The sequence below is a fragment of the Cibotium barometz genome, chromosome 18, assembly GCF_041138505.1.
Source record: "Cibotium barometz isolate CiBa-2024 chromosome 18, ASM4113850v1, whole genome shotgun sequence".
NCBI lineage: Eukaryota > Viridiplantae > Streptophyta > Polypodiopsida > Cyatheales > Cibotiaceae > Cibotium > Cibotium barometz.
This window is the reverse complement of record NC_141063.1, coordinates 42,979,086-42,999,394: the sequence shown is the minus strand read 5'-3', so window position 1 is coordinate 42,999,394 and position 20,309 is coordinate 42,979,086. Positions and strand designations below refer to the sequence as shown.

Sequence of the window (20,309 nt, the reverse complement as noted above, 5' to 3'; positions counted from 1 at the left end):
CATAATGACTAGACACATGGGAAGGTATAACCAATGAGAGTCTTATTAACGTCTGGCTATGGTGGTGGCAATTCTAGCATATTATCCTCAAATTCTATGGCCAACTTGCAACATGTATCCAACAAAACCAACCTAGATTAAAGTAAATAATTGTGCATTTTAAGATCTTGTACTCCTTTTTGGAAACACACTAATAATTGCTCATCGATCAAACCTCTCCTAAAGTTTACATCAAGAGTTTAAATGCTCAAGTCAAGAGACATAATCTCTTATCGATTTGTGCTCTTGGTGCTTGATGTTGTTGTGCCACTGGGCTCCACTTATCACCACTTCCTATAATGCTTGGTACAGGCGCATTCTTAAGCCAAGTGAAATTAACTTTATCCCAACTTCAAAAGTCCGATACCAAAAGTCCTATACCATTTCCTAAGTTAGGGAAAATGAATGGATCTTTGTAATATCATCAATGGGTCGATAAGTTTCACAAGAAGACTTAGAGATCTCCACTTGTTAGATGGGATCCCCATCTTTATCAAAGTTTTACATAAGATTAGATATATGATATAGCTTCATGGGATGATATCTAGGAGTGTGGGCACTTCCCAATTCCCTTACCATCCCCTAACTATTTTAGCTTTCATTTTAACAAATCAGTTGGGGTAGCTATGGTTAAGTCTGGACCCAATTCTTACACAAGTCTCACTGGGAACATGACCATTCATTATCTTCCCCTTCTTGCATTGAGACTCCTTATTGGTGAGGGTTTGCTATACCTCCGATCCTTAGGGAAAGAGGAGCTTCTATGTCTCCTCTAGTTCTTCTTCTTCCCCTTCTTGCATTGACTCCTCGGTGAGGATCTGTTGTACCTTTGGACCTTAGGGAAAGAGGAGCTTCTATGTCCCTTGCTTCTTGATTGGGGATTCTCTCTTGACCTTGCATTAGCATTGACTGCATGTAGGTAAGGAAGTCAAGATTAGCTATTTTATTAATATGTTATGTCTCCTCTAGTTCTTCCTCTTCCCCTTCCTGCCCGTTGACACCTCGGTGAGGGTCTATTGTACCTTTGGCCCTTGGGGAAAGAGGAGCTTTTATGTCCCCTGCGTCTTGATGGGGGATTCTCTCTTGACCTTGCATTAGCATTAACTATATGTAGGTAAGGAAGTCAAGATTTGCCATTTTCTTAATATGTTTCCTCATGTACATTTATTTTTTGGCCTCCTTAACCTTCTCAGTGTTGGGCTCATCTCTTTCCAAATGGGTATCCATTTCCCATTCCTCCTTGGAGTTTTCATGAATAGGCTCCAATGGTGGCATTCCCTCTACCATAGCTTGAGCAATAGCCTGTTCTTATGCCCAAAGGTCCTTTTTAACCTACCTTTGTGATCTCATTTCAAGTGACTGCACTCTCCCAAAGTTTCTTTCTTTAGCTAGTGCCCTTCACACATCAAATTCTTGTTTCTTGTGATTTAGGGCTTGCATCTTTTGTTATGGTCCTTTAGTTTTTCTTCTACATCCTCCTTTGGAGTGGGAAAGAACATTTCCTCACTCTTAGAGGCACCAGTGTCTCTCCGTAATCTAAGAGTGTAAGTTATTTACTCATTTTGTCTCACAAAGGTTTCCCTCTACACAAATTCTCTGTAAAGGTTTCCCTCTACACAAATTCTCTGTAAAGGTTTCCCTTATTAGGGGAATATTATCTATGTACCCTTGGTAATCTAAGAGTGTAAGTTATATACTCATTTTGTCTCGCAAAGGTTTCCCTCTACACAAATTCTATGTAAAGGTTTCCCTTTACATAGATTCTTAGGGGAATATTATCTACGTACCTCGGTAATCTAAGAGTGTAAGTTATTTGCTCATTTTATCTCGCAAAGGTTCCCCTCTACACATATTCTTGTAAGGGGAATATTGTTTGACCTCTGCTCATTTTACATCTAGTGGGTATCCAAATAGCCCTTTGGCGATGTTCAAAAAACCACTAGATATTGTGGGAGATGTTGTAGCTCTCTCCTCTCCACGCTCTTCATTGAATAGAGCATCTTCCATTGATTCCTTATCGCTCTACTAGTGTCGATCAAATCCAGGTGATCACACTTTGATGTGTGCTAACTGAGCAACCCGATCCAATGCTTCTCTAGTAGGAAGATTCTTGGTAGTTTGATGCTCTGTCTTCTAGAGAAAGTTTGTCTCCAACTATTTTCCTTGATCTCAAGTGCATGTAAGGTAGTCTCATCAGGCTAAATCCCAATATCTAGACCCAATTTTACCCTATGTTAGTCTTTGGTTGCCTAAAAATCTGAGTTGATCAGGCATGAATAACTCTTGGTTTTTAACATGCAAGGTTTTTGATTGCCCTTCAATTGTGAGATGATATTTTGTACAAGTAATGCTCCATCAGTAAAGTTGCCATGTATGAGTAAGAATTAATTTGGTCTTAAAGACGCGATTATTAGGCACAATGTAACTAACTTAGGCTAGTTTTTCACGCTCAGAAAACTTTACTTTTTAAGATCATGGAGTGATTTTAGGAAGTTTTGGTCTTTCATGTTCACAGTACTTTTTACGATCATGGAATGATTGTAGGGATTTTTTACAATGTGATTATCTCAACTGGAGTAAAAAACCTATGTTTTAATGCTTGATTTGATTTTGGGATTGAAATCTTGATTTTTCCCACTTAAAAAAAGGTTCACTCTGATCCTCATCGACTAGGTTTAAGCAATGGTAATCACAAGAAGATTTAAACTACGATATTTTATGGTCTTTATGAAAAAGCATAAAAAGGCTAGCACCCTAGTTTTTCACATGGAGACATAACAATGTTAACACCAACAAAAACCAATAAATTCTTCTAATAAATTGTTCAAAGAAGAATAACTACTTCACAAATACTTGAATCAAACTTTTCATAATGGTTTTTAAATGGAGGCATTGCATAACAGAAAAACATTTGTTCTATTCCATTATCTTGATGAAGCTTTTAGAGCTCAATATTACATATCAAAGGAGAAGATGGTACACTGTGCTCTCCTTACAATGTAATAAATTTTCCTTTATGCTCAAATGTTAGTGTATTATACAAATAGCTTCTCAAAAATGTTTCCCCCAATGAAAATAACCATTCTCTCCCAAGAATTACATCTGCAGGTCGACAGACGCATCCGAAGAATTACATATGCGATCAACAGACGCATTACTTGAAAATCCAAAAGTGCTTCATACTCTTGAATCTTTATCCCAACTTGGTTTACCACAGTATCTCACTCATCTTTATCATAGCCATTGGCTAATGATACTATAACTTATGAGAACTTGGGACTTGAGGTAAATTAAGTTTCTTAACCAAGTTGTAATTTAAAAAGTTGTGTGCGGCCGTATCATCTATCAGGATTCTAACTTTTTTATCGTTAATATTTTCATGCTCTCAAATTAAATCATGTGGTCCAAATTATGGTTCCCACATAGATTTTGCCACCATACAATAGTGCTTTTCATCAGAATGACAAACCTTGACCGATTTATATTTAGGAGAATCCTTAAGTGTCAACACTTGAATTTCCTTCAGGTTTATCATTACCATTCCCAGTAAGTTCTTATCCTTTGGACTTAGGAAAATACTTTTTATCATGTCCCGGCTTAAGACATGAGAAATAAAGTTTTTCTTTAACCGCTCTCTCAAAATCTTACTTTTTTAGAAACTTACTAGGATTGGAATTTTGCTTTTTTTAAGGTTCATCTCTTTCAAAGGAAAAACTCTTTCTTTTTTGAGAGCCAAAATTTTCTCCATAAGGCTTATATGAAAAAAAATTATCTTTTTTCTTTACGATTACCATTACCCATGGTATCATTTTTTTTTTTTACAAATCTTATAGCCTCATCTAAGCTTTTTGGCTCTTTGGAGCGAACTTTCTTCTTGTACTCCCTTTTTAGGCCTCTAATGAAGCCTCTTACTTTTTGAAAATTGTCTATGTCCTTAAGTTTTAAGATAATTTCTCTATAGTAAGCTATATATTGAGTGAGATTTAAATTCTTTTGTTTCATAGAAAAATTATCCCACTCCTTCCAATTCCAATCTTCTTCATTTTTAGGAAAATATTCCTTTAAGAACAATTCCTTAAATGAATAACAAGAATAGGATACTTGCCTAGCTTCTACTAAACTCATCCACCACTTATAAGCTTTTCCTTGTAAGGATAGGCTAGCTTCAATGGGGCGGTTATAATCACGCACATTTCTTAAAAGATTCAAATCTTGCCATTTTTGTAGAAAAATATGGTCTGCATCTTTATTTCTCTCCTTCTCTTCTCCACTAAAAGTGGGTGCCTTTAAATCTTTGAATACCATACCTTGGTCTCTAGTTTTGGGACCCTCTTTAGCTATGGTTTCATTCAATCCTTTTTCTAGAGTTTTTTTCCTTCCCTCATCAATGTTATTTTTAGATAATTTTTTTTACTCCCAATCCTTCCCCTCCCACCATCAAGGAGCTAAGAAGACCCATCATTTTCTCAAGTTTATTCTCTATATATTAGAGATTTTTTCTTTCATTTCCTTCATTTATATATCCTCATACTCATAAAGATCTAAATCTTGCATATCTATTTCACTTGTTTTTGTAATATCCTCTTCCATGTGGAAAGAGGATATTGGGTTTTCCACCTTCTCCCCATTTTCATCCTTCCCACCTTGAGAAGCCGTTTACTCTAACAATAAGCAAAATGGAAAGTTTCTTACAAAGCAAAAAAGATGTAACACAACAACCTTACTTAGTTGGGTAATTATGAATTATCTCTAATGATGTGAAGAACAATTTCGTTGATTCCTCCTTGTTGATATTTTCTTCAATGATTCTTCAAGGCTGTCATCATGTACTCCACTTGTGTCATGTAGAATCTCCAAAGTATGCCCAATTTATTAAGCAAGAGGTATGCTCAATCTATTAGGCAGCAAGAGGCATGCCCAATCTATTAAGCAATAGGTGTTTGTATGGAGAAGATTTGAGAATTATAATGATTAGCTTATGGAAATGAATAGAGAAGAGATTAAGGAGTAGAGATTAGAGTTAGCAATGAGTAGCTCAATGGAAACATGGAAGAGATAGAATTTAGCTCTAATACCAATGTAATGCTCCTTGCATCATAAGCTTTAGAACTTGTAAGACTAGAACTTTGATTCTCCACCCAACCATATCCCAACCGGTCCCTAAACACATGGTTATATAGACCTAAGTGATGCATGACCTTCCAAATTCAGCCCCTTGACATTTCTTTTCACTCTCCAATGCCTCCTCAACTCCTCGTAGAAGGGGGCACCTACTTCTATGGCCTTTGGACTTCCCTTGTGCACCCTCTACATCTCTTTTACTTTAACCTTAATGCCTATTAACCATTGCTTTAGGTATTTCTAATTTGAAATCCCCTAAACCTTATTTATATGCAAACCTTTTACATATAAATAATCTTTTCTAGTCTTACCTTATAGTGTTTCATGTCGGTCTCATAATAGGGGCTCTTGGATCTATGAACATATCAACTATGTGCACATATTTTACTTCCCTTTACTGAGATTTTGGTCTATCAATCGACACTCGAACTTTATGTATCCTTCTTCTTACCAACTTTTGGTAGAGTTATCTCTTACAACTAGGGGATACCTCTAGCAGTAGTTGTCTTAAATTTATGGCTAAGGAAAATTTCTCTAATTCAGTCCATAAATCAAACATTCTATTCTCTATGGACCTAGCAACTTCTCTCTCTCTCTTCCCTTTTTACTAGTATACTAGTCGTTCATCAGGAAATGGCGCGACTCCCACTTAAACTTAGGGGTTCTCTAATGTGACAAGAAAAACGGGATAGTCCAAAGAGTGCCTTAGGATTCTGACTCATCTAGCTCTATGTTGTGGCTAACGTCCTTGCCCACATCTACTGTCTTAGGTTCGGGTTGTGTCACTTCCTCAAGTAACTCAAGTGAATCTATTCCTAATCCTTCTTGTCTCTAGTGCTATTACTATCCCAATCATGGGTTTGAGAAAAAGGTTACCCTTTAAGACAAAACTTTGATTTAATGGTCTGCCTTGAATCCTCCTTGTCTATGTCCACAAGATTGGCTGAAGAACTAGGCCCTTCACTAACCACATGCTTACCTTGATCATTAATGGAAAATCTTTTTCATAATGACCCTCTCCACTATACTTCCTACATAGAGGAGTGAACATTTGATGCCTAGGTTCACTAGGAAAATAGGCAACTACATGCCCTTGTTGTTGACAATGGAAGCCAACAATCGGGTCCACTGGCCACCCATTCCACTTTTTCCAAAACTCTCAAAGTTCATCTTAAAAGGAGATTCTCTCACTCTATTCTTAGGATAGGTCATTCTTGGCATTGGAGGTTAGTCTTGTGTAGGTGAACCTCGTTACATAAACAGTTATGGTGCAAGTCCTATTTCATGAGTCACATTTGATTGATCCATGAAATTATAATTATTTTACGATCCCTGAGCTTGTTGTTGTTGATGGTTGTGATTAACAAATCATTGATCCTCTATGTGATTATTCCTCAAACAATTTATAGAGATCGGGGTTTGTCTAGAACAATCCTAGAACTTGTCATGGGGCGGACACTTTGTTGCTAAATGGCCATATCCATGGCACTTCCCACACCAAACATTTGATCTCAATGGGTTTTTAGTATTATACATTTTGTGGTGCTATAACATATACCCCTTTTTCTTGTGAATGTGTACCACATATAGAATTTCTTCTTTGAACTTCCCTAATGAGTTTACCAATATTTCAGTGAACTTAGCTGGTGGTGCTACAACATATACCCCTTTTTCTTGTGGATGTGTACCACATATAGAAATTCTTCTTTGAACTTACCTAATGAGTTTACCAATATTTCAGTGAACTTAGCTTGTGGTGCTACAACATATACGCCTTTTTCTTGTGGATGTGTACCACATATAGAAATTCTTCTTTGAACTTACCTAATGAGTTTACCAATATTTCAGTGAACTTAGCTTTACTCAATGGTGCTTGAGGAGTACTTCTTGAGCGATTTTGCCACTATTTAAATGATCTTAGCTTCTCTTTAATGGTGCTTGAGGAGTACATATTTGAACCATATATGCTGGTGCTATCACATGGAACATAACTAGATGGGTTAGGAATCATCATGGATTATCCTTGCACACTCGCGTTCCAGGCATGGTGGGCATCCCATATGGTTGCGATGGCTCCATTGGCTTCACTTATGTAGCACCTATGTAGCATATGAAGGTTACGAAAGCCTAGGATCTTATTAGCAACTCTCACCTACCTTTGTTGAATTAATTATACCTCTTCCCAATATCTAGCTTCTTGTTTTGCATCTGTTAGCATCATAGGATGTCTTAGGCTCACATGCATTTGAGCCTCTACATTATGTAGTGCTGCCAATGGAATGGTGCTTCTATGTCTCCTCATTTGGAGCTCTAGCTCCCACATTTCTCACAATTATCTCAATTTACTCAATATAATGGTCAATTCTCTCATTTATTCTCGAAGATAAATAATCTAATTGTCATGCTAGATGTTTTTGGAAACCTTACCTCTTAAATTTGGTAAGAAAGGCTTGCAAATAGATCATTATTAGTCGCTTTATAAGTTGGATCAAGATTCCCATACCAACTAGTAGCCTCATCTTTCAATATGGGTGGAAAGATATTCAACTTTTGGTCATCATCCAAAATTTCATTGGCCACACATATGACCTCAAATTGTTGCTTATGGGCATTTGGGTTTGCATCCCAAAAGTTCACTAAATTGTGTAAAGTTAGCTAAACGAACGGTTGCTCTAGGTGGTGGTAATCCCATTGACAGGATTTTGTTTAAAACAAAATATTTCTCCTCAAAGAATCCAAGACAAAGAAATCGAGAGTTTTACCTTTAGGTATATGAAATAGTCTCCAAAAGCCAAAATCCTCACTTACTTCAGAATCATTAAACTCTCCTTGAACGCTTGGGGATGATGTGTTGTTTTGTACACTACCTTCCTCTTTGTCACTTTTCTTCTTCTTGTTTTCTACTTCCTCCTTAATTTACGTCGGGTTGGTAACCCCCGTCATCACTACCAGGACTTGAAAAAAGCATGTCCCAATAGTATGGATTGTTCTCACTTATACTAGAGGGAGTACTCCCCGTAATGCATCCTTCATTTAAATTTACACTGGCTAATGTTTCTCCTCTAGATCCTTCCCCTAAAAGTTCATTCACAACCTCTCCAATTGCTCAATGATTTTTCATCTCTATGTCTCCAACGTTTGTCTCTCTCTACTACTAACCTCTCTCCTATTTTTGCCACTCATCCATTCTAACTAACGTCTCCCTCTTCCTAGTTCCAGTCTAACTCCTCAAATCTAAGGTCAATAAATATGTAAAAAATTCCCCCACTAAACTAAACTAGTAAAATTCTTTATAAATTGTCTAAAGTATGCTAGTTTCCCTATAAGCTTCTAAAGTTCCCTCTTAGTAATTGGTATATCCATGCACTAGAAAATTATTCTTTTTAGAGGTGATAGGCACGTTCTTCCCACACCATCTCTAAATCCTCTAGCTCCTTTTTGGTGTTTGGACAAAAATCTACTTTCATTCCATTATAGAGGGTGAAATATTTTTTAAGGTCCTCGTAATGCACCTTGTGCGGAATGGCCATTGTTGGTCTATAACCTCTCCATTATCCACTACAGTTAGAGAAGTTAATCTCCAACTCTTTCTTATCCACTAGACCCTATGTGTGGCTAATTAAGTGGCTAAATAACTAGGAGCAGTGTCAAACTCTTCTCTGTACTCTAAATCATAAACATTTACACAAAGGATTAAGCCCTTCCTTTTGGTTCCTTCTCCCGCTTCAATCAATTCATGGCTATTCTCCTCTTGGGTTTTCTAGAGTCCTCCTTTTCCTTAGGGGATTTAATATAAACACTATAAGTATCTTTGATTAAGCTATCAACAAATTGCCAATCAATTCGTTGATATTCTCCTCTTGGGTTTTCTGGAGTCCTCCTTTTCCTTAGGGGATTTAATATAAACACTATAAGTATCTTTGATTAAGCTATCAACAAATTGCCAACTTTGTATTTGGGAGGTCATCTACCCCATTCTAAATCTATGTCACTTATGCTAATCTTCCCTTTTTGCAATTGTTAGTCTCCTAGCAAAAATGACCACCTAATCAATCTCCACTAAATTGGGTTTCTAGAAAACAAAGAATTAAGTTATTATCCTACTTAAGGGTTAGTTAAGAAAGACATTTGTATACACTTGTAAAGACTAGGTTAACACTTTCTTTCCATCCTTAAGGGTTAGTTAAGTAAGACATTTGTATACACTTGTAAAGACTAGGTTAACACTTTCTTTCCATCCTTGGTCATAGTTTGGTTAGATTACTTCTCCTCTTGAGCTTTAGGCTCTTCTTGATTTTGTTCATGTGCCCTTGTTATTATAATAAGTCTAGTTTTAAAAAATAATTCCGTTAGGAGGAGGAAACACAAGAAGGCTCATCTATAACTTCTCACTCTAGTTTAAAAAAATAATTCCATTAGAAGGAGGAATCACAAGAAGTCTCATCTATAACTTCTCACTCTAATTTAAAAAAATAATTCCATTAGAAGGAGGAATCACAGGAAAGAGTAGTGGCAAAGGTAGTTAAGACATAGGAGCAATACTACATGAGCAGTTTAATATAGGCACTTCCAACTCTTCTCAGAGTGATTTAGTGTGGTATTCAATATATTGTGGAAATCTTAATGCCAATTAATGTCCTTGATCAAGGTTAAGAAGGTATTATTACCAAATCTATGATCAAGTGAGGGATCGTGAAACTAAGAACTACATGTATAGGGTAAGAAGGCCACTAACATAGTAGTTTCAAGGGACACAATTCCTTTATATATAATTTTAAGAACCATTATCTAATGTTAATGAAGGCTATCCTAGGGGCATTGTAAACCCATGGTATTGTTAATTTGCAATGGGCACCTATCCAACTACCTATTTTTTTGTGCAACAAGTGAACTACAACCAAACAACTCTACTTGCCAACATGGAAGGGGAATTGGGAGCTGGTGAAGATGATGAGCCTTCATCATCAATGACCCTATCATCACAGTCAAGCCTTTCAACTTGCATGACTCTTTGGGAAAGCTCTTTGGAAGTAGGAAGCAGCCAGCAAGAGTGGTTGAAACTATTGACATTACATGGTGCTTGAGAGAGAGAGAGAGAGAGAGAGAGAGAGAGAGAGAGAGAGAGAATGGAAGCACAATGGATAAAGAGTGATTACATAACATAAGAATGAACAAACTATGATAATACTTCCACCATTTATAATTCTTTAATAGGCACCAGGACCCATTTATCTCTTAATCAAAGGGCACCTAAAGTGTTCACACCATTGGACACACTACTAGACTCCAAAAATATCTGGTGAACCCCTTTGGAGTGATTGAGTAATTCCTAGATAGCCTTCATCTTTTAATCAAAGGGTGTGCACACCTAAAGTGTTCACACCACTAGACACACTACTAGACTCCAAGAGGCTCATAAGCATGGCTCAAAAGGCTTAGAGGCTCAACGAGCATGGCTCAAAGGCTTAACAAGCATGTTCTTTAGGATAAACTCAAAGGTCAGTCCTAAAAAAAGGCATCCTACATCAACTAATAAAAAATAAACCCCCCCTTTCCCTAAGCACGGATAAGTAAAAGAAGATGGAGCCAAGCCTTTATAAAAACAAGGCTTACAAAATATCCAAGATATTTACTCAAATTTTTGCGGACATCAAGGGCAGATAACCCTTAACACAAATAAAAAAGGACTAGAAAGCCCAATCATAGTCTTCCTCATTAAGAGAAATACTAGCCATGACAGTGAGAACTTTTTCTTTGATTGATGAAGATGTTTCAGCTTCATCTTTGGCATCTTTTTCTTTGATTGATGAAGATGTTTCAGCTTCATCTTTGGCATCTTCTAGTTCCTACACCATTAGCATTTGATTTCTCTTTGGCATAAAGTTATTTAGTGATGATGAGGACATAAATATGTCCACGAACACTTTTCTGTCCTATTACCAAACTAGTGTTAACGGTAGCAAGTTTTTGAATGATGGAGCCCATGTTGCTCAGATGTTCACCCAAGGTTTAAGTCATTTAACTTCACGGAAAAAAAACTTTTGCTTAAGGAATACTTTGAGTTGTTGATTTTGTTGCCAATGAATGGGTTCTCCAGCTTCTTCCATACCTCTTTATATGTTTTTTCAAAGTCTACATGGTGGATGAGATTATCGACAAGCCTTAATCTAATCAATATCATTGCTTTTTCATACTTGTCCTCCCATACTAGGATTTTCTAGCCATCTATTACAACTTCTTGTTCCTTTGACGATGTTCCACATGCCTTCTCACATCAAAAGGAGTCTGATCTTAGTATGCCATGTAGGAAATTTTACCCCAGTAAACTTCTCGATGGCCATGATGCTCCTATGTGTCTCCATGATTGAGAGGATTAATGTAGCTTCATGTGCAGAGTCTTGTTGAGGGAGAAAAAATGCAGCTCATGTAGCAAAGAAAAATGCGTCCATGTGTGATCTTATGGTGGCTACACATGGAGGTGGTGGGCAATAGCAATATGTTTTGTTTGATGCTACATGATGGTTAAAAGAGGCGGTTGTTTATGTGGAACATCATAGGCACAATACGTCAACAGTAGTGGTGGGTAGCCACTACGGTATTAGAAGGGCATCACAAGGTCTAGGGAAAGCACACTCATGCCAATTGCAACCATCTGGTCATGGAGATCTTTGATTCTAGTGAGAAATGCCTCCACCGCTTCACCTTCATTCAGCTTCTCTTGTTGAAAACTAATTTTTCAATATTCTGAATCTTTGAGGGATTTATGGTCTCATACTGGCTCTGTAAAAAGCATGTGCTTTTGTAGTGGTGGAGAGACATGCTTCATGATGGTCGGTACACTATCTTCCATGCTAGTGACGATGGCACAGAAAGCATCTACTCATTCCTTTCATCTCCAAGCTTGGACAAGGTCGACATCATGTGGTATAGGATTCTCATTTGCATCCCTTGTTAGTGGGGGGTGAACATCAACACCAATGATGGTGTCCCAAAGCTCATAGGAGTAGAAAAGAATAGCCCTAAGCCTGAACTTCAAAAGAGAATAATTGGTGTGATGTTAAGCTTTCCATTAGCACTGAATGATGGTGGGTGGGGTCTTGCGAAAGATGCCATTTCTCTTAAGGGATTGATAAAGAAGTTTTGTATCGAGCCAGAGCCCTGATACCATGTAGTAAGTGGATACAAACATACAGTGTATACAAGAGAACACTCACAAAAAGTAGGATCTCTCACAACACAAATTTTTAAACTCAACTTGCATAAGAGAGATAGAGAAGAATATTGTATTACTCAAGATGGAAAATCCCCACACCCGTGTGCTCCTGTGAAGGGAGCTTCGATGATTGATCAAGAACTCCTAATTCGGAGGTTGTGTGCTAGTAGAAGCTAGGGAGTAAACTCATAGTGATGATTGATGAATTATGTCGAGAAGGAGGGGCTAGCCATGTATCTATATAGGCATGCATATGTGGAGTGGCTATGATATAACTACATAGGTCCACGGTCATAGTTCATGCCATCGTGCGTGCCATGTAGATTCGGCCCATAAAGTTCCCACCTCCCACGGCCATCGAAGCTTATCTTGGGCCCTGTTCGTGGATTGTTATAAGATAACAATCCATGTAGCCTATTTAGAAGTGTGCCAAATGTAATCCTAGCTATGCTTAAACCATCTTGCCTCCTAGACCACCTTCTCATGTGAATACAAGGATGTCGTGGGCACTCAGGCTGCTCATACTCCTCATAATGGGGGCCGTACAAATATGAGCTAACCGGTGTGTGGACAAAACAATATGAGGGTGGAGGGTGGAGGGCGGAGTAGCATTGATATCCACCAACATATGATGCTAGGCATATGGACACATTCTTTATAGGCAAGGTAAGGATAAGGCTTTCACGAGGATGGTGAGTCTTAAGGAACCAAAGAGAATTATGCAGATGTGTCATGAATGTTCATGTCAATTTTCCTTGGTTAGCATAACTCACAAGATCCTTAACACAAGATTTTATTGGCCTTGTCTTCACAAAGATGTGTCATGAATGCTTATGTCAATTTTCTATGCAGCAACATCGTCTCCTACGAGAATCCGAGCACAAGTATTCACGAGGTGAGTGACATACCTTACTCACAAGATCCTTTAACACAAGGTTTTATTGGCCTTGGCTTCACAAAGATGTGTGATGCTGAAGTTGTGAAATGTGCCAAGCATGTGGGCAACACAGACGATTGGTTCCTCAGACCTTGAATCCTATTCCATCATATGGTCTATTTGAAAGGTGGAGATTAGATTGTGTGGGTCCACTCCCTCATTCTTCACAAGGAAAGTTTTTTATTATTGTGGCTACAAATTATGCAACTAGATAGGCTAAAGCAAAGGCTACTGCAACAATAAGTAGCATCATTTCTCATGGAGTGTATATGTGCTCATTTTGAGTGTTCTCCATTGGAAATCCTTAAAGATGGAGGAAGGTCTTTTAGGAATAGTTCTCATGTTTGGTGTAAAATTGAGTGAAATTTTCAATTCACTTGATCCCTTCATTTTCCCATTGGTTGGAGCATAAGGTCACTATAAATGAGATCATCAATCCCCATTGAGGATCATGGAGGGGAATGTAGCATGTTCTCTTTCCAAGTGTTGCTAGTATAGCATATGCCAAGTGATTTTGTTATCATCATATGCACACATAAACATAAGGTCACTATAAATGAGATCATCAATCCCCATTGAGGATCGTGGAGGGGGATGTAGCATGCTCTCTTTTTGAGTGTTGCTAGTAGAGCATATGCCGAGTGATTTTGTTATCATCATATGCACATAAACATATATTATCAACAGGCTATCCATATGTTTATTAGCACACTCATGAGGTATGGACATGAACATGTTGCTAAAAACAACACCATATATTTATTAGCACACTCATGAGGTATGGACATGAAAAAGTTGCATAAGGTCGCTATAAATGAGATCATCAATCCGCATGTTCACCAACCCAAAATAGCCTATTATGGCAAACCATCAAAATGGGTAGTAGGGGGTTAATATGCAAACACTCTTGGTAGTTGTCTGGGTGCAATTGTGGATGAGTATGGCATACTAGGTAGTGACAAAAGAGAGTTTTGAGGGACACAATTTTAAGATCATAGGCAAGAGGGCATTGGTAGAGGTGGAGGGATTGGGGTTTTGATAGGTTGTGCATAGATTTTTGAAAAAATGAATGATTTTATCCCTAATTGCTCTAGGGTTGTTTCAAGTGCTCTCTCTCTCTCTCTCTCTCTCTCTCTCTCTCTCTCTCTACATACATACATATATATATATATATATATATATATATATTAATTATAGATATAGAAGAGAAAAAAAGAAGGGGGAGCTGCCACATGGGGTAGCTAGGAGCTAGCAGGTCCCAAAGTAGTGTGCATAACAATGCGGATAGTGTGCGAATGGTGTAGTTGCTAGTTTTGGGCGTTTGTTTTGTGTTTATATGATATCATCCATGTTTGTAAGAAGGCGTGGACACACATCATCCTTGCCCATGCAGACCGGCATTCTCGAAGTAGGGCCTTTTCTACAAATCCCATCATAAAAGATATTCAAAGACGTCTTGCATTTGTAAGGATATTCAATGCCATGAAAGACATATCTTGCATTTGTAAGGATATAATAAACATCTAAGGACAGGATATGATGATGTAAGGAGAAACGTGAGCAGGTGCTTGTTACAAGTTGAGGACCCCCAACACCTCCAAAAGTGAAGGGTTATTTATGGGGGCAGCCTCTAAGACTCTGGTTTGTGGGATGTCTTCCCTGAGATGTTTCATGTGTTACTGTCCCTTGGGCGTAGCAAACATAGTGAAAACATCTTCATATCTCGAGCCCTGCTGTAGTGTTCCTTCGGCTACTCTCTCTCAATTTTAATGCTTCCCCTCAGGCCTCAACTCTATGAGTTCCTGCTCTACACCACACTAAAACTCTCTTCTGACAAGTATTGGCATTCAATCGTTAAGTCATCAAGCATTGTTGTAAGTTTTCTGTTCCTGTATTTTGAAAGCGAAACACAAAAATAATTGAAGTCTTAAGAAAGTTCGATGTCAAGGTAGACACAAACACACACTAGTCAAACAAACAAAAAATCAACCCATCAGAGTAAAGATAAGAAGTATCATAATTTGTAATTTTATGTTGGCAGAAGCCAGGCTAGGCTTCCAGTATGTTTTCCCATTCTAAACCAAAAACCTAAAGCATGGACCATGCCAGGATTGAAGCTGTGGGTGCAACAAATTGGTAGTTTACTCTCCACCACAATTGGTACATAAGAAACTAAGTTTTGCTGAAATCCCCACAAAACAACAGGAAATTCCAAATTTTTATTACAAAAAATTGGCATGTGCCCACTTGAATTATTGTACAGGTGTACTAGGCAAAGGGATGATGCCTGAGTACAAGGCCAATGCACTTAGTCATATAGTTCCTCAACGTTGCACTCTCCAGTGAAAACCTTGATGCTCTTAGGTGAGCCACACCTTCCTTCAGCAATGAGGGCTCTATCATTTGAGGCCATATGTGCCACAATCTTGTAGATCATCTCAACCTACAATAACACAACCAAAGCAGTCAATGCAAGCTCTCGCATCCGGACATTGGGAGAAATCAAACCAGGCAACAATCAATCACTGCACTACCTGGTGAGAAGAGTGGCATCGGTCTGCAATTTGCTCCAAAGTCAAAGCCTCCACCGGATCCTTACAGCTGAAGGAAGCCCACTAGTTAGAATCATAAAAGCTCTACAAAGCAAAGTTCTTCTACTATGCAGATCACCCACCTGGCACTGTTAAGGACTGCAAGGACTCTCTTCTGGAGTGCTAAAACCTCTGCTGCTGCTTTCTTGCCAGCCTCAACTCCTGCAGTGCCATCCTAGATTAAATTATCACACTTTGACAACGCAGCATAATCATACTTGCAACTTGAAAATCTCCATTCAAAAACCAACCAGGTTGATGGTATGCGTTGATGTTTACAAGACTTGCATAGAGGCCCACCGCACGCTCGTAAAGTGCAATCATGGCTCCTACTGATCTCGGTGTTACCTCCTCTATCGTTACTGTTATAGATTCCCGCTTGTTGGCATATAGGGCAGATCTTGTTCCCTGCACTTGTTCCAAGCAATGGCTTATACCAGCGTCATGGCCACATGGTAGCATGACTGAGAACATCCAATCAATGACACATCAATGCATTTCAATGTCATCCAAATCCCCAACCTGAAGCATGCCAAAAAGGTAATCTCCACACGTCACACCAGGCTCAAGCTCCCAGTCATGACCGGGTGGTCGGTCCCGAAGAACCTCAATAAAGGTTGCAAAAAAATTGTGCACCCCTTCTCTCAGCTGTTGTATGTATCTGCAAAAGAGAACAATTCTCTTCACTGTTCAGTGTCACTCTCCCATGGTTGCAGATGGGTCTGGCAATGACTATCAATATTCAAAAATATATATATATCAAGATGTAAAGGAAACTCACGCATGCTGATCAGTGCTACCCTTGTTCCCGTACACCGCAAGACCCTGGTTGACCTGCACCAAAGAGAGCTCACTTGAGCCATCTTCAAACATACAAGGAGAATCCATCTTCAAAGACAACCAGAACACGCATAAACCATAGCTTCACTTACCAAATTCCCATCCAGATCGTATTCTTTCCCCAATGACTCCATAACTAGCTGTTGCAGATAGCGGCTAAACAGCAGCAAACTATCTTTGTATGGTAAGACCACCATGTCCTGATGATCAACACCCAAAAATGCCTTTGAAATGCATGTACAGCACACAGCTAGATTTGCTAATACGCTATATGTACTGATGAAAGTTCAGGTTCTTTCCCAAACTAATAAAAACCAAAGTGCGATCTTGACTCTATGAAAGTCTACTCACAAAGCTTCTACAGACATTGTACCACTTTGGATAGAAAGGATTAATATAAACCAGCTAGCTGCAACTACACTAACATATATTACGTTGACCAAAAAAAGCATAGAAAAACAGCTTGCTGGGCCTTAATACCTTAGATCCCACTCCATCAGATGCCCAGTACCAGCAGAGTGCCAACAATGCTGCAGGATTTTGTCTAATCTGTGCAAAAATGTATTCATGTTGCAATGCTTACAAGAAAATCTTTGCACTAGAAGGGAAATAAAACAAGGCTAATCACTACACATACTGAAGGTATTCTCGTGGCCACATCCATGACGGCAGCCCCAGCTAGCATTTCTTTGATGTCAATGCCCTAGAAAGAACATCATTTATTTGATCAGACTGTCAAGAACATCACTAACCTGATTAGACACATGAAATTAGTCTTAACATATATATAATGTATTTTAACAGTGCCAACCTGAAGGGCAGCAGGAAGTAAGCCAACTGAAGACATCTCTGATGTGCGTCCTCCAACCCAGTCAAACATAGGAAACCTTGCCAGCCACCCTTCAATCCTTGCTGTATTGTCTAACAATGAGTTTTCTTGAGTAATGGCTACACCCTAGCACACCAAACACAATCACTTCGGCATGTACTAAACAAACAAAAGCTGCACAAAGAACATGCTCACACAATGGCTCTCCTCCCCCCTCCCTACCAACTCTCACCCCCTCAACACCCTCCTATCGCCTCCAAAATAATTACTCCATACCATATCAGAAACATTCAAGGTATGCTTATCATGTCAGAGCTGCATTTCCCAAAAAGGCTATGCTATATAAGAGTTGCAATCACATGTCTCATTTTGGCTGATAACCTGCTTGGCAAAATCAAGTCCTTTTTCTCGAAAAGCTTTTTGAACCTCCAACAACCCATTTCGTGTCTCTGGTGTCCCGCCACTCTGCAAAAGAACATGCAAAGTCATCAGCTCCTTAGAGATCATAATCTTCTGAGAAGAAAAAACAGAGCTAAAAATAAGGTCTGAACCTTTGAAATAACTACAACAAGAGTGGAGGACAACTCCGGCCCAAGTTGAGCGATTTGATGGTCAATGCCAGCTGGATCAGTGTTGTCTATGAACCTTATCTGAGGGACAAAGCAAGTCTTAACCATGGTTAATTCAGAAACTCAAAACACAAAAGAATAGTAGTGTATGGTTTGTTAAATGATAGAAAGCATAAAAATAGAACAGCCCCAGAGCAATCAGAGATAAAATCATTCATTTTTTCAGAAATGTACGCACAACCTACCAATGCCCTCTTGCCTATGATCTTAAAATCATGTCTCCCTCAAGTCATTTACAAGAAGCAAGCAGTTACTCAGTTGACTAGCATGTTGACTATGAAGAGGAGCTCTCTTTTGTCACTACCTCGTAAACCATGCTAAGCCACAATTGCACCCTGATGACTGCCAAGAGTGTTTTCACATTAACCCCCAACTACCCATTTTGATAGTTTACCACAACAGGCTGTTTTGGGGATGAGGATCGTGGAGGGGGATGCAGCCTGTTCTCTTTCCGGCTGTTGCTAGTATAGCAAACGCCAAAGTAATTTTGTTATCATATGCACACCTAAACATGAATTATCAACATGCTATTGATATATTTATTACGTATGGACATGAATATGTTGCTAAAAACAAAACCACAACAGCACAAAATGCACACCTTGAGCAGGGGGTTGTCTGGAGCTAATGCCTCAGCTACAAATCGAGGGCCCAAAGCTGATCCTCCAATACCCACGGACAATACTTGTGTGAAACGCCCCGCTGGACAAGGAGGTGGCTTTATCTGATTTCAACACCACAAGGTTAGCGTTCAAGGTTCAAGAGTTTCGATCTGCCACTGCAAAGCACATCTATCTCTGTCCTTGTCTCAACAATGTGCGATGCAACTCAATGGCAATTCACACACATTGGAGGATCCGGCACCATGGCATTGAATGCAGCTCAAAAATTGTGCAGATTTAACTTGCTGAGGAGGGCTTATTAGCAAGAAAGTCTGCCTTTTTTTTCATTGGAAAAAACATGTCAATGAGCAAATAAATGCATAATAATGATGGACTGTGGTGCAAGAAGGGGTGGGTATCTGGGAAAAAAAACAAACCCAAAAAAAAAAATCTGAACCATCATAAGGGTTTTTGTCAAAAAGAAACACACAAAAAAAATGTCTACAACAAAATTGGAAAGCAAAGAGAATTGATTGGTAATGCGGATCGATGATCTCTCACCTTCCCGCTCAAAACATCAGCTGCGAACTGACTGACTCTGTCGAGGGCTCCTTCGATTTGCTTTTTGAGAAAAGCATTGGGCGCGAGCTCGGGATTTCGGAGCCAATAATGCCCCACCATTCTGCTCTCATCAGGATTCGAGATCGCCCCGCCTTCAAGCTCTGCCATCGCTAGAAAAGCTTTCTGGAACTTCACCTCCATCTCCGCAACAAACTCATCAGAGAATCCTATGCGGCTTACATCCACATACAGGCCCAATTCTTTGTTCTGGTAAAGCCAGTCCACATAGCGCTGCCATAGCTGCAGAGGCTCTGTTTCCAGTTGCGATTTCCCCTTCAAAGAAGGCAAATCGATCAGGGGTTCCGAGGTCCGGGAAGAAATGGCGCGGGGAGGGGCGCAGAGAAGCAGTTTCACGTTAGAGTTGGGGTTAGGGTTCCTGTGCGCGGGGAAATAGACGCTGGAGAGGCGGAATAGGGATTGCGAGGGTGAAGAGAAAGGGGAGAGCGATGCTGATGAGGATGAAGAAGAAGAAGAAGGAAGGGCCAAGCTAGCCATCGCCATAGCTGAACACGCACACAAACAGGGCTCGCAAGGAGCGTCAAGCGAAAACTACTATGTTGCTGGTTTCCTTCATCATCGGGTGAAGAAGAAAGACCACGCAAAATACCATTTTGCTATTTGCCTTGTTTGTGCAGACCAAAACACCATCTAGGTGGAGATATACTTATTTGGCCCCTCCACACCACACAAACTATTTAAAGCCCGCCCCCAAAAAGCGCCCACATACAATTTAAATATTAGGGCCTTGACACACCTCAAAGCATTGACCATCTTTTGGGCACTGAAATGGGCACCCAAGCCTTTACACAGAGAGAAAGCCCTTGATGTCACAAACTTTTGCCAAACACCGGGTCCCAAAATTGGTTGGGTCATCTCCCCGCCCATGG

The 20,309-nt window shown here is 39.3% G+C and overlaps 1 protein-coding gene across 1 annotated transcript; it reads right to left on the bottom strand.

The window, feature by feature from the left end:
* Positions 1-15,305: 15,305 nt before the first annotated feature.
* Positions 15,306-20,058, bottom strand: PGI1 (phosphoglucose isomerase 1). The gene is made up of 14 exons (XM_086812617.1): positions 19,363-20,058; positions 18,801-18,923; positions 18,122-18,220; positions 17,952-18,035; positions 17,553-17,696; positions 17,379-17,444; positions 17,222-17,290; positions 16,834-16,941; positions 16,683-16,735; positions 16,424-16,562; positions 16,153-16,309; positions 15,985-16,063; positions 15,845-15,911; positions 15,306-15,753 (listed from the first exon to the last, which is right to left on the bottom strand). The coding sequence occupies exons 1-14, from the start codon at positions 19,921-19,923 to the stop codon at positions 15,619-15,621; spliced, it is 1,884 nt and encodes a 627-aa protein (XP_086668743.1). The 5' UTR covers positions 19,924-20,058; the 3' UTR covers positions 15,306-15,618.
* Positions 20,059-20,309: the final 251 nt, after the last annotated feature.